The 13,659-nt window shown below is 41.7% G+C and overlaps 1 protein-coding gene across 1 annotated transcript in view; it reads left to right on the forward strand.

Moving 5' to 3' along the window:
• The window catches only part of dnah5l (dynein, axonemal, heavy chain 5 like), a 340,633-nt gene that overhangs the window by 138,730 nt on the left and 188,244 nt on the right, over positions 1-13,659 (forward strand). The window contains exons 35-36 of the mRNA XM_060825520.1: positions 9,349-9,615; positions 12,173-12,301. Of these exons, the coding sequence (XP_060681503.1) occupies positions 9,349-9,615; positions 12,173-12,301 (396 nt within the window). The remainder of the gene's footprint in view (positions 1-9,348; positions 9,616-12,172; positions 12,302-13,659) is intronic.

The following is a 13,659-nucleotide window of genomic DNA, read 5'->3' on the forward strand; positions in this document are numbered from 1 at the left end:
AACCCAGGCCAGTATTTGAGTACGATAGCCATGATTTGATGAATAAAGTTCTGGTGTATATTTTTCACCACGCTTACAATTTCTTTGCAGTGAGGAAAATTGCACATTATGCACATTCACTCACAAACCCCTCTTTAAGCCTGAGCCTGTTTATACAATATACTTTTTAGCCTGAGCAGTCATGGTATAGCACACCTCTGGGGCAGTGGAATTTGAATCCTGACCTGACAGGCAAGCTGGGACATTCTTATTGTACCATGGACCTTACTGCTGTGTACATAAACTCAGATGAGACCTCAATGAAATTCCATCACCTCAATACATTTAAATATCCAACTTATTCATAATTACCAGTGAGGGCAGGGAAAGAGGAAGGGAGACAATATTAGAGAAAGGAATCTGGGAGATTGGAAGAGGGAAGAAAACAGTACGTGATAGGACTAAAGGAGAGGAGGTAAGAGAACAACAGAATCTTCATAACAGGGGACAAAGATTTGGTTGGGAGGAGAAGAATAACATTTGTGGAAGATTTGCATTAATATGGACCATAGCCAGTTTCCCCGAGGAGGTTCCTCTGACCCAATGCTGTCCACTATAGTATAAAATTGAGCTGTTAAGGAACTGAGTAGATCAGGTGTAATTAGTGAGATATCCCAAAGATGAGTGCTTTCATGATGATCTAGTTTCATGTCAACCAGCTCTTTTCTTCTCTTGCTCGAGACAGCACTATGATTTATTGCAAGAACACTGTCAGCCTTGAGGACCAATCTATTGTATGACTCTGCATCAAATGCTTTACAGGAATAAGTCATATCACTGACTTCTCCCTCTTCATAAACTGTTTACCTCCTTAAATTATTTCTGCCTAGAAAGGCTTGCTTGTTACACTGCCTTATTTTTGGTTCTTTCTAAATGTATGCCAGCTGAAAATGGTATTATTTGAAGAGATAAAGCTAACTTCTGTGCTTCTTGCACACTGTGTGCTAAGGATTATCTTGTTAAAGACAGAGGGATCCAGTGGTGCCGAAGGAGCCTCAGTCTTTGAGCTGGTCTAACAGGTTTGAGATTCTTGCTCTCTGTGTGGATGAGTGATGAGCAAACTGACCACGCCATTGTGATGCAGGGAGCCATTCAAGAGGTGGGAAAAAAGAGAAATGTAATGGTAAATCGGGAATAGTACAGTCAGGGGAATAAACACTGTTCTCTGTCGTTAGGATCGAGAGTCCTGAAGGATGTGTTGCTTGCCTGGTGCCTGGGTTCAGGATATCTCTTCTAGGATGCAGGGGAACTTGGAGTGGGAGGGGAAAGATCCAAACGCCATGGTCCATATAGGCACCAACAATACAAGTAGAAAGAAGGAAGTTCTGTGTGGGAACTTGAGCAGCTAGGGGCTAAATCATAAAGCAGAGCCAAAAATGTAATAATCTCTGGAGTACTATATGAACCATGAGCAAACTGGCACAGGGTTCCCAAAATTAAAGAGGTAAACGCATGGCTCAAGGATTGGTGTGGGAGAAATGGTTGACTTATGGGATGTTGGTGCCAGTACTGGGAAGGACGGAGCTGTTCCAATGTGACAGGCTTCACCTGAATCATGCTGGGACCAGAGTGCTGGTGAATCACATAACTAGAGATATGGGTAAGGCTTTAAACTAAAGTGTGGAGGATGAGTTGAGTTGCATGGAAATTTATGGAAAAAATTAGAGGGGAGGAGAGAGGTCAGCAGAAGTTATTAAAGTTTCCAGAATAACTGATAGGACAGAATGTATGGAAACATGGCTGCAAAGGGATTCCTGATGAAGGGCTTGTGCCTGAAATGTTGATTCTCCTGCTCCTTGGATGCTGCCTGACTGGCTGTGCTTTTCCATCACCACACTCTTTGACTGTAAGGATATTATGGCTCTAATACACACTCTATCAAAAGGACAGGCAGATGGACAGGAGGTGGGGTTGCCAATTTAGTAAGACATGAAATTAAATTGAGAACAAGACGTGATATAGAGTCAGAATGTATAGAATCTGTCTGGGTAGAATTGAGGAACCATAAAGGATAACAGCCCCTGGTGGAAGTTGTGTACAGGCCTCCTAGCAGTAGTCAGGATGTGGGGACTAAAATAAATCAGAAAATAGAAAAATCATGTAAGAAAGGAACTATTACAATAATCTTGGAGGACTTAAATATGCAAGTGGATTGGGAAAATCAGGTTGGTAGCCGATCGCAAGAAAAGGAATTCACTGGCAGTTTTTTTTCAAGCAGCTTGTGGTGGAGTCCATTAGGGAACAGGCAATGTGAATTTGATGATGTATAATGAAGCAGACTTGCTTAGGAAGTTTAACGTGAAGGAACCCCTAGGGAACAGTTACCATAGAATGAACAAATTCATCCTGGAGTTTGAGAGGGAGATGTTGGAATCAGATGAAATAATATTACAACTGAGTAAAGGTAACTACAAAGACATGAGGGAGGAGCTGGCCAGTATAGATTGGAAGGGGAGCCTAGCAGAGAAAACGGTGGAGCAGCAATGGCAGGAGTTCCTTGGGGTAATTCAGGAGGCACAGCTGAATTTCATCCCAAGGAAGAAAAAACATATTAAGGGGAAGATGAGGCAACCATGACTGACAAGGAAAGCAGGAACAACATTTAAGCAAAAGAAAAAGCCTATAATATAGTGAAAATCAGTGGAAAGCCAGAAAATTGGGAAGTCTTTAGAAACCATCAGAGAATAACTAAAAAAGCAATAAGCAGAAGAAGATGATATATGAGGGTAAGCTAGCTAGTAATATAAAAGAAGATTGCAAGTTTATTTAGTTATATAAAAGGTAAGAAAGAAGAGAGTGGACATTGGACCACTGGAAAATGAGGCTGGAAAAGTAGTCATGGAGAACAAAGAAGTGGTAGAGAAACTGAATAAGTACATTGTACCAGTTTTCTTGTGGAAGACACCAGCAGCAGATCAGAATTTCAGCATTGTCAGGAGCAGAGGTGCGTTTAGTGGCCAACTCTAAGGAGAAGGTGCTAGGGAAGTTAAAAAGTCTGACGGTGGATACATTGCTCAGAGTTCTGAAGGAGATGGCTGAGACATTGTAGTGTCATTGATAGTGATCCTTCAAGAATCACTGTAATCAGGGAAGGTCCCAGGGGACTGGAAAAATGGTTAATGTAATACTCCCATTTAAGAAGGGAGGGAGGTAGAAGACAAGAAATTAAAGGTTGGTTAGCCTGACCTCGATTGTTGGTAAGATTTTAGAGTCCATTATTTAGGAAGATATTGTGGAGTACTTGGTAAAATAGGGCTGAGTTAGCATAGCTTCGTCAGGTGGAGATCATGCCTGTTAGAATTATTTGAGGAAGTACTGAGCAAATTAGACAAAGGAGAGCCAGTGGAGGTGATATATTTGGATTTCAAGGTGCTGCACAGGAGACTTTTAAATAAGAGAAAGCCCATGGTGTTAGGGCAAGGTGTTTACATAGATAGAGGATTGACTAATGGGCGTAAGGCAGTGTGCAGGGATAAGGGGTCTTTTTCAGGATGGCAGCTGGTGACTAATGGAGTTTTGCAGGGGTCCATATTGGGATCATAACTATTCATGTTATATATTAATGATCTGGACAGATGGACACAAAGATAGGTGGAGGGACAGGTAGTGTTGAGGAAGCAGAGAGGCTGTGAAGGACTTGAACAGCCTAGGAGAGTGAACTGACAAGTGGCAGATGTAATACAGCTCATTCTGCTATAATGCTTGTTTCATCAGCCTGAATTGGCTATAATGCGATTGACAAATTGTGAACATTGTTTGAATAACACAAACTTTCTACTAAACGGGTAAAACAATTTTCTATTCGTGATCTTCTACCGTGCGATTTTCTAAAGCGGTTTTCTATGACATGATTGCTTTATAGTGCGAGGTTGCAGAGAAACACAACTGTTGTATTACAGCAGAAACATCCTTGATAATATGGAAAAGTGTGGAGTTATGCACTTCAGTAGGAAGAATATAAGGATAGACTATTTTCTAAATGGAAGAAAGTGAGGACTGCAGATGCTGGAGAGTCAGAGTTAGAAGGTGTGGCACTGGAAAAGCACAGAAGGTCAGGCAGCATCTGAGGAGCAGGAGAATTTCCTGCTCCCTGGATACTGCCTGAGCTGCTGTGCTTTTACAGTGCCACACTTTTCGACTATTTTATAAATAGGGAAAGGCTTCAGAAATCTGAAGCATAAAGGGACTTGAGAGTTCTAGTTCAGGATTCTCTTAAGGTTAACATGCAGGTTCAATTGGAAGTTCAAAAGTTACACATTTATTTAAAAAGAACTTGAATACATGAGCTGACATGTACTGCTAAGGCTGTATAAGCCTCTGGTCAGACTGCATTTGGAATAGTCTGAGCAGTTTTCGGCTCAGTTTCTGAGGAAAATGTGCTGGTGTTGGAGGGCATCCAGCGAAGGTTTAGAAGAATGACCCTGAGATGAAGGGCTTATCATATGAAGAGCGGCTGAGGCCTCTGGGTCTGTAATCCATGAAATTTAGAAGGATGAGGGAGGACCTGATTGAATTTACAGAATACTGAGAGTCCTGGATGTGAGTAAGATGTTTCCACTTAGTAGGAGAGACCAGGACCTGATTGCATAGCCTCAGAGTGAAGGGATAAGAATTGAGATGAGGAGGAATTTCTTCAGCAGAGGATGGTTAATGTATGGAGTTCATTGCTGCAGAGGACTGTGGAGGACAAGTCATTAAGTATATTTAAGACAACGATACATGGGTTCTTGATTGGTAGGGGGATCAAGAATTTTGGGGAGAAGGCAGGTGAATTGGGTTAAGAAACATATCAGTCTTGATTGAATGGCAGAGCAAACTCGATGGGCTGACTGGTTTAATTCTGCTCCTATAGTTTATGATCTGAGGGTTTGAAACTAATTCAAACCACTACCTTGTATCAGGACCTCTCCCTTGTTGTGAGGGAGTCTTAAGCAACTGTTTGTTCTGAATTGCTTAACAGACTTAACAGAAACGTCTCTGTGCTGTGCTAGCAATGTTGTCATTTCTCGAACAATAACAATCACAAATAACTGGCCTAACTCCAAATGCCTGGCTTGGGCCCATATTCCTTGATACCTTTACTTAATAAAAATGTGTCGACCTTAGATTTAACTTTAATAATTTAATTAGCATTGACCACTATTTGAGGAAGAGAGTTCCAAGCCTCCAATACTCTTTGTATGTAGATGTGCTTTCTGGCAGCTCTCTTGAATGGCCTGGCCTTCATCCTTTTTCTAGAATCTTCAACAACATGAAAATAGTTTATCTTTAGCTATTCTGGCTTTCCCTGTTAATATCCTGAAGATGTCAATTAGATCACTCCTTAACCAATTAAATTCTAGAGAATAAAGACCTATTTTTTTTAAAAATCTCTCCTCATAACTTAATTCCTGGAGGCTGTATAAGGCTCTGGTAAACCTTGTAAACCTGCATTGAACTCCTTCTGGGGCAAAACATCCCTCTTAAGATGAGGTGCCTAGATCTGTTGTACTCTAAGTGGGGTCTAACTAAGGTTTTGTGTAACTGCAGCATAATTATACTCCAGCCTTATACTCAAACCCTTCAGATATGAAGGCCAGCATTCCATTAGTCTTCTAACTATTTTTTGCATCCCCTAATGGCATTTTAAAGAGCTATGCACCTAACATCCATTCTTGTTGGTAATCCTTTGTATTTAACTTTGTGCCTCCTAAAAAACAAACCAAATTTATTCTTTTTTGCTTTGAAATGGATGATGTCACACTTGTTTATATTAAAATCCATCTACCACAGTTTTGCCCATTCACCTAATCTATCAACATCCTGTTGTAATTTTATGATGTCATCAACACTATCTACAATATTGCTCAATTTTGTGTCATCAGCAGATTTGGATATTTGACTTTTTATGCCATTATTCAAGTCATTAATGAATTATTATGAATAATTGAGACTCCAACACAGATCTTTGTGGAGCACCAACAGTTGTGTCCTAACAATTTGAGTGCTTACCCATTATTCCAATTCTTTGTTTCCCACCATTCAACCAATTTTCTATCTATATCAATAGTTTGCTCTCAATTCTGTGACCTTCCACCATAGCAAATAGTCTCTTGTGTGGGACTTTATTAATAGCCTCCTGGAAGTCCATATAAACAACATCCATTGACGTACCCCTGTCCACCACTTATCGTCACCTCTTCAAAAGTCTTGATGAGGTTTGTCAGGCCTGACCTACCCATCATGAATTAATGCTGCCTCTCTCTGACAAACAGCAAGGTGATCAGTTATCATACCCTTGATTATAAATTCCAACAATTTCCTCACTAACGATGAATGGGGAAATCACACCAGATAATATTAGGGCAGGAGACCAAAAACTTGGTGTAAGAGCTTGGTTTTAAGGACATGCTTCAGGAGAAAGTGAGGGAGTTAGCTTTTAGGAGGCAATTCCAAAGCTTTAGGACTTGGTCACTGAAGGCAAAGGCGCTAATGATAGAACATTAAAATCTGAACCCTCAAGTATAAGAAGAGGGACAAATAACGAGCAGGAAGGATCACAGATTATGAGTGGGTTGTGGGTGACAGGTGATGTAAGGAGTCAAATAAAAGGATGAGAATTTTAAAATTGTAGTATTGCTTCATAGAATCAATGGAGGACAGTGAGCAAAGGGGTGATCATTGAAATGAATTTAATGTAACTGCATTTGAGGTGACCGCAAGTTTATTTAGGACAAAATATATGAGGCTGGCCCACTGGTAAAGTAGTCAAGTCTACAAGTAATAAAGGAGGAGAAAGAGAGGTCTGCAGATGCTGGAGATCAGAGCTGAAAATGTGTTGCTGGAAAAGCGCAGCAGGTCAGGCAGCATCCAAGGAGCAGGAAATTCGATGTTTCGGGCATCAGCCCTTCATCAGGAATGAGGAAAGTGTGTCCAGCAGCTAAAATAAAAGGTAGGGAGGAGGGACTTGGGGGAGGGGCGATGGAGATGTGATAGGTGGAAGGAGGTCAGGTGAGGGTGATAGGCCGGAGTGGGGTGGGGACGGAGAGGTCAGGAAGAAGATTGCAGGTTAGGAAGGGGGTGCTGAGTTCGAGGGATTCGACTGAGACAAGGTGGGGGGAGGGGAAATGGCGAAACTGGAGAAATCTGAGTTCATCCCTTGTGGTTGGAGGGTTCCCAGGCGGAAGATGAGGCGCTCTTCCTCCAACCGTCGTGTTGTTATGGTCTGGTGGTGGAGGAGTCCAAGTACCTGCGTGTCCTTGGTGGAGTGGAGGGGGAGTTAAAGTGTTGAGCCACGGGGTGGTTGGGTTGGTTGGTCCGGGTGTCCCAGAGGTGTTCTCTGAAATGCCATGGGGTGGTTGGGTTGGTTGGTCCGGGTGTCCCAGAGGTGTTCTCTGAAACAAGTAATAAAGACAGAGATGGAGAATTTCACCAACTGTTAAACTGAAGTAGGATTGCCAACAAGTCTTTGAGGTTGAAGTAGCCAGAATATGTAATGTTAAGCTAGGATGCAAATACCAAGATTGCACATTGTATGGTTCAGCTTCTGAAAGTTCCTAGAGAGATAGATGGAATTGGCTATTAGGGATGGATTCTGTAGAGGGGAATAAAGGCAATGGCTTAAGTCTTTCCATTAGACTCACAGAGTCATAGAGATGTCCAGCATGGAAACAGATCTTTTGGTCCAATTCATCCATGCCAACTAGATATCCTAAATTAATCTAATTCCATTTGCCAGTACTTGGCACATATCCCTCAAACCTTTCCTATTCTTATACCCATCCAGATGTCTTTTAAATGTTGGGTAATTATTATCAACCTCCACCACTTACTCTGGCAGCTCATTCCATACACGTACCATCCTCTGTGTGAAGAAGTTGCCTCTTAGGTCCCTTTTTTATCTTTCCCCTCTTACCCTAAACCTATGCCCTCTAGTTCTGGACTCCCCCACCCCAGAGAAAAGACCTTATCTATTTACCCTATCCATGCCCCTCATGATTTTATAAACTTCTATCAGGTCACTCTCAGCCTCCAATTCTCCAGGGAAAATAACCCCAGCCCATTCAACCTCTCCCTACAGCTCAAGATCTCCAACCTGGTAACATCCTTGTAAATCTTTTCTGAACCCATTTAAGTTTCACAATATCCTTCCTATAGGATGGAGACCAGAATTGCACACACTATTCCAAAAGTGGCCTAAACAATGTCCAGTAAGCCACAACATGGACTTCTAACTTGTATACTCAATGCTCAGCCCAATAAAGGAAAGCACACCAAACGCCTTCTTCACTATCCTATCCACCTATGCACTCCAAAGTCTGTTTGTTCAGCAACACTCCCCAGGACCTTACCAGAAGAAATTTCTGCTGATGCAATTCTGGAGATTGAATCATGAACGTATTAAGAGAGATGGTCATGTGATGTTCTGTTTCGGGATGAGGCTACTATATGTCTGCACATAGTTTCAAAATAAAAGGGTGACAAAAATATATTCTTGAAGGACACCAGAGATAACAGTGCAAATAGTGGGAATAGTGCAAGTGATTTCCTGTCCACAATGAGATAAATAAGAATGGAACAAAACAGTTACAGTCCCACCCAGTAGCACTTTAGCAGAAAAGTGTTAGAAAAGTATGGAATGAACGATGCTATCAAAGGCTGCACAAAGTTAAAAATTATACAATACCAGGTTATAGTCCAACATGTTTATTTGGAAGCACTAGCTTTCGGCATGCTGCTCCTTCATCATTGTACACCCCAGTCCAACACCGGCACCTCCAAGTCAAAAACTGCAGTTAGGTTGCAAAGGCAAGAAGGATAGTTTACCTTTGTCACAGCCACATAACACATACAACTTTCAAAGAGCTGTTTTAGTATTATGGCCAAAGGGTGGAAACTGATTGTATGGATTCAAACAAGGACCTTAGGCAAGATGGGCCTGGATTTGGGATGTGCTGTTCAAGGACTTTGAAGAGGAGTGACAGATTTGAGATAGGTTGCTTTTTTTTTTCAAGATTGGCAGGTGTAAGGACCACTGTATCTGAGGAGGTAGGCTGTATAACATTTTCTGAATAAACAATTCAATTAACTACTTCTATTCATGGGCAAACCATTGGACCTATTAAATGTCTTGAAGACCAAATTTTAAATAATCCCACAATATGACAACTGCACATGCATGGTAATAATTCGATATCTTTGATCATGAATGTTTACTAATAGCTGTTATTAAGGAATTGGTCTTTAAATAAACCATTCAAAATGAAATTTTACAATATGTGATGTGTTTGTAGTTCTGTTGACTAAGCTAACCCATTTGTTCTACTTCAGGAGGCCAAAAGATTTCAGAACATTGACAAGTCATGGCAGAAGATCATGCAGAGAGCTCATGAAAATACAAACATTGTGCAGTGCTGTGTAGGTGACGAGACTTTAGCTCAACTTTTGCCATATTTACTGGAGCAGCTAGAGATGTGTCAGAAATCGCTCACTGGATATTTGGAAAAGAAGCGCCTTTTATTTCCCAGATTTTTCTTTGTTTCCGACCCCGCTCTGCTGGAAATCCTTGGCCAAGCCTCTGATTCTCACACCATACAGGTAGAGTGTTTCCAACCTGCTCTTTCAGATGTTCTTGTTTCTCTGCAGATTACAAGCAGAATATGTGGTTGTAACACCACTATTCCAACAACATGTGTATATTGTTTCCCACAAGGCCAATTAGATATGATGAAAATTTATCCACTCAGTTATGAGCAAAGAAATGCCTGATGTGCTTTATATGTGTTGGTTTAGCAAATCATATGCTGTAAGGTTTTTGTCCTTTCAGATGTCATAGTGGGTGAGATTGGGTATTGGTTGTAGGACACATACATGCACTCCTTTAGAGTTCAAAGTCTTCTTACTTAATTTTTCTGAATTTGACTGAGTTTTTGTTTGAAGAATTAACAAAGAGGATTGATGAGTGGAGAGCGGTGGACATGATCCATATGGACTTCAGTAAGATGTTCAACAGGGTTCCTCATGGTTGACTGGTTAGCAAGGTTAGATCTCATGGAATAGAAAGAAAACTAGCCACTTTGATACAGAACTGGCTCAAAGTTGCTGGTGGAGGGTTGCTTTTCAGACTGGAGGCCTGTGACCAGTGGTGTGCCACAAGGATCGGTGCTGGGTCCACTGCTTTTTGTCATTTACATAAATGATTTGGAAGTAAATATAGGAGGTACAGTCAGTAAGTTTGCAGATGACACCAAAATTGGAGGTGTACTGGACAGTGACAAAGGTTACCTCAGAGTAGGATGGGATCTTGATCAGATAGGCCAATGGGCTGAGGAGTGGCAGATGGAGTTTAATTTAGATAAATGTGAGGTGCTGCATTTTGGAAAAGCAAATCAGAGGAGGCCTTATACTCTTAATGGTAAGGCCATGGGAGTGTTGCTGAACAAAGTGACCTTGGAGTTCAGGTTCATAGCTCCTTGAAAGTGGAGTCGCAGGAAGATAGGATAGTGAAGGAGGCGTTTGGTATGCATTCCTTTATTCGTCAGAGCGTTGAGTGTATGAGTTGGGAGGTCATACTGTGCGGTTGTACGGGACAGTGGTTAGGCCACTTTTGGAATGTTGCATGCATTTCTGGTCTCCTTCCTATCGGAAGGATGTTGTGAAACTTGAAAGGGTTCAGAAAAGATTTACAAGGATGTTGCCAGGGTTGGAGGATTTGAGCTACAGGGAGAGGATGAATAGGCTGGGGCTGTTTTCCTTGGAGCGTCGGAGGCAGAGGGGTGACCTTATAGGCGTTTATAAAATCATGAGGGACGTGGATAGGGTAAATGGACAAGGTCTTTTCCTTGGGGTGTGGGAGGCCATAACTGGAGGGCATAGGTTTAAGGTGAGAGAGGAAAGATTTAAAAGGGACCTAAGGGGCAATTTTCTCATGCAGAGGGTGGTATGTAAATGAAATGCCAGAGGAAGTGGTGAAGTCTGGTACAATTACAGCATTTAAAATGCATCTGGGTGGGTATATGAATAGGAAGGGTTAGATGGATATGGGCCAAGAGTCAAGATTAGAGTAGTGCTGGAAAGGTACAGCAGGTCAGGCAGCATCTGAGAAGCAGGAAAATTGATGTTTCGGGCCAAAGCCCTTCATCAGGACATGTGCCAAGTGCTAGCAAATGGAACTAGATTATGTTAGGATATTTGGTCGGCACGGACAAGTTGGACCAAAAGGTCTGATTCCATGCTGTGCATCTCTATGACTCTATTGGGTCCCACTGGCACTTTGTGTTGATGTTCAGTACGTCTCAGGCGTGAAATTATTGGGGTAGAATTTCTGTGCCTGGCATTGACTTCAGCTGTTAACTTGGCTTTTAAGGGCCAACTGAAGTCTGTCTCATTATCTTCCAAAAGTTAACTTCAAAAACTTCTGAAAAGAACCTTCCAAAAAATGCCACTAGACAGTACAACCAGACCTTCATTATATTTTGAAATATTCTGCTGGTTTTCCAGTTGTGATGGGAGATCTGTAGAATATGGAGGAAGCTTTGGACCAATGTCTGTCTGAACATACTAACACCTACAAACAATGGGTGAAAAGATAAAATGTTGCAAAAATGGAGGGGAAATAGTGCAGTCAAAAATGAAAAATGCTGAATAATCTAAAAATGGACTAAATAATGTATTGTAAAATAACGTTTGACAAAAACATTAAACATGCTCCTTCACTGCCAGTGGGTTAAAGTCCTGGAATTCCCTTCCCAGTAGTATGATGGGTATAGCTGCATTGCATGGACCGTAATGGTTTGAGAATGCAGTTCACCTCTACTTTCTCACAGTCAATTAAAGATGGTCAATAAATGCTCGTCTTGTCAGCCATGTCCACATCTTATGAACAAATAGCAAATGCAACCATGTGAGCTGGTTGTCTCAGTTGGCTAATGACAGGTCTGTGGTTTTGAATGAATTCACCAGCATAGGTTCCATTCCTCCTTGGCTTGTTGCTGAGAGTGGAAGATAATAATAAATTACTACTGAATGAAACAGCTCAGAATGAAGCATCAGGAGGTGACAAGCCAACAACCTGCCTTCTGACAGAGTCAGGATGAACAAATGATTTTTAGAGATTATGCCTGTGTATTAACAAAAAATACTTTGATTGTTTCAGGCTCACCTGCTAAGTCTTTTTGACAATGTTAACAGAGTGGGGTTCCACGAAACAAATTACGATCAGATTCTCCGCTTTGAGTCTCAGGAGGGAGAAAAAGTTGACCTTATTGAACCAATTATGGCACAGGTGAGAAATTATGAGGCAGTTCAAAATGTATTGTAGGACAGTTACAAATGTAAATGATGAATCAAATCCTCACAGCTCATCCATTCACACAGGTCTTGAATTGGTTCCCACTGCAGTCACTAGTCCTTTCTGAATAATTCTATGTTTAATTTCTCTATATTCTTTCCAGGTTTCATGACCTAATTGTTAGGAGTGGACATATTTTTTCCCCTACCCCACTCCTCCACTGCCCACAGCAAATTTATTCACCTCCTATCTCCCCAAAACCTGTCCACCATTTACACTGCATAAGGCAGGGGTGTGATGGAATACTCCCCACTTGCCTGGATGGGTGCAGCTTGAATAACACTAAAGAAGCTTGACATCACTAGGAAAATACATCATTCTTGGCTGTCACCCCATTCACCATCTTCAACATTTATTCCCTTATTACATTACAATGCAGAATGACAGCAGTGTTTACTGTCTAGAAGATGCATTGCAGTAACTTCCCAAGACTCCACTGACAGCACCTTCCAGACCAATGATGACCACCTTGAAAACCTTGGACAGCATTTGCAGAGGACACTCACTGCTTGCAAGTTCCACTCCAAGCCACACACCTTCCTAACATGGAATTACATTACCCTTCCCATACAGTCACTGCATCAAAATCCTGGAAGTCCATACCTAATAACAGCTTGGGAGTCTCTACATTTCAGGACTAAAATAGCTTAAGAAGGCAGCTCACTATCACCTTCTCCATGGCAATTAGAATTGAGCAATAAATGCAGGTTTCACCAGTGATGGCTACTTCCCACAAATGAAGTAGAAAAGTTTGTATGTGATAAAACCAGAACTTATATACACATATGTGTATATATACACTTTTTTTTAGATTACTTACTGTGTGGAAACAGGCCCTTCAGCCCAACAAGCCCACACCAACCTGGTTAAGCACAACCCATCCAGACCCATTCCCCTACACCTAACACTACAGGCAATTTAGCATGGCCAATTCACCTAACCTGCACATTTTTGGAAACCAGAGCACCTGGAGAAAACCCACACAGACACGGGGAGAATGTGCAAACTCCACACTGTCAGTTGCCCGAGACAGGAATTGAACCTGAGTCTCTGGTGCTGTGAGGCAGCAGTGCTAACCTATGTGCCACCATGCCGCCCACTATATGTACATACACAAACACATGCATTGGTACAAAAACACACTCTTCCTTTTTGACCATGTAAGGGTTACATTTGAAAAAGAAGACTTGTTCACAGATTGTAGGGGCGGACATCATTTACTGTGTCCATTGCACCCGATGTGGTCTCCTCTACATTGGGGAGACAGACCGCCTACTTGTGGAACGTTTCAG

This window comes from Hemiscyllium ocellatum, chromosome 5 (genome assembly GCF_020745735.1).
Source record: "Hemiscyllium ocellatum isolate sHemOce1 chromosome 5, sHemOce1.pat.X.cur, whole genome shotgun sequence".
Classification (NCBI taxonomy): Eukaryota; Metazoa; Chordata; class Chondrichthyes; order Orectolobiformes; family Hemiscylliidae; genus Hemiscyllium; species Hemiscyllium ocellatum.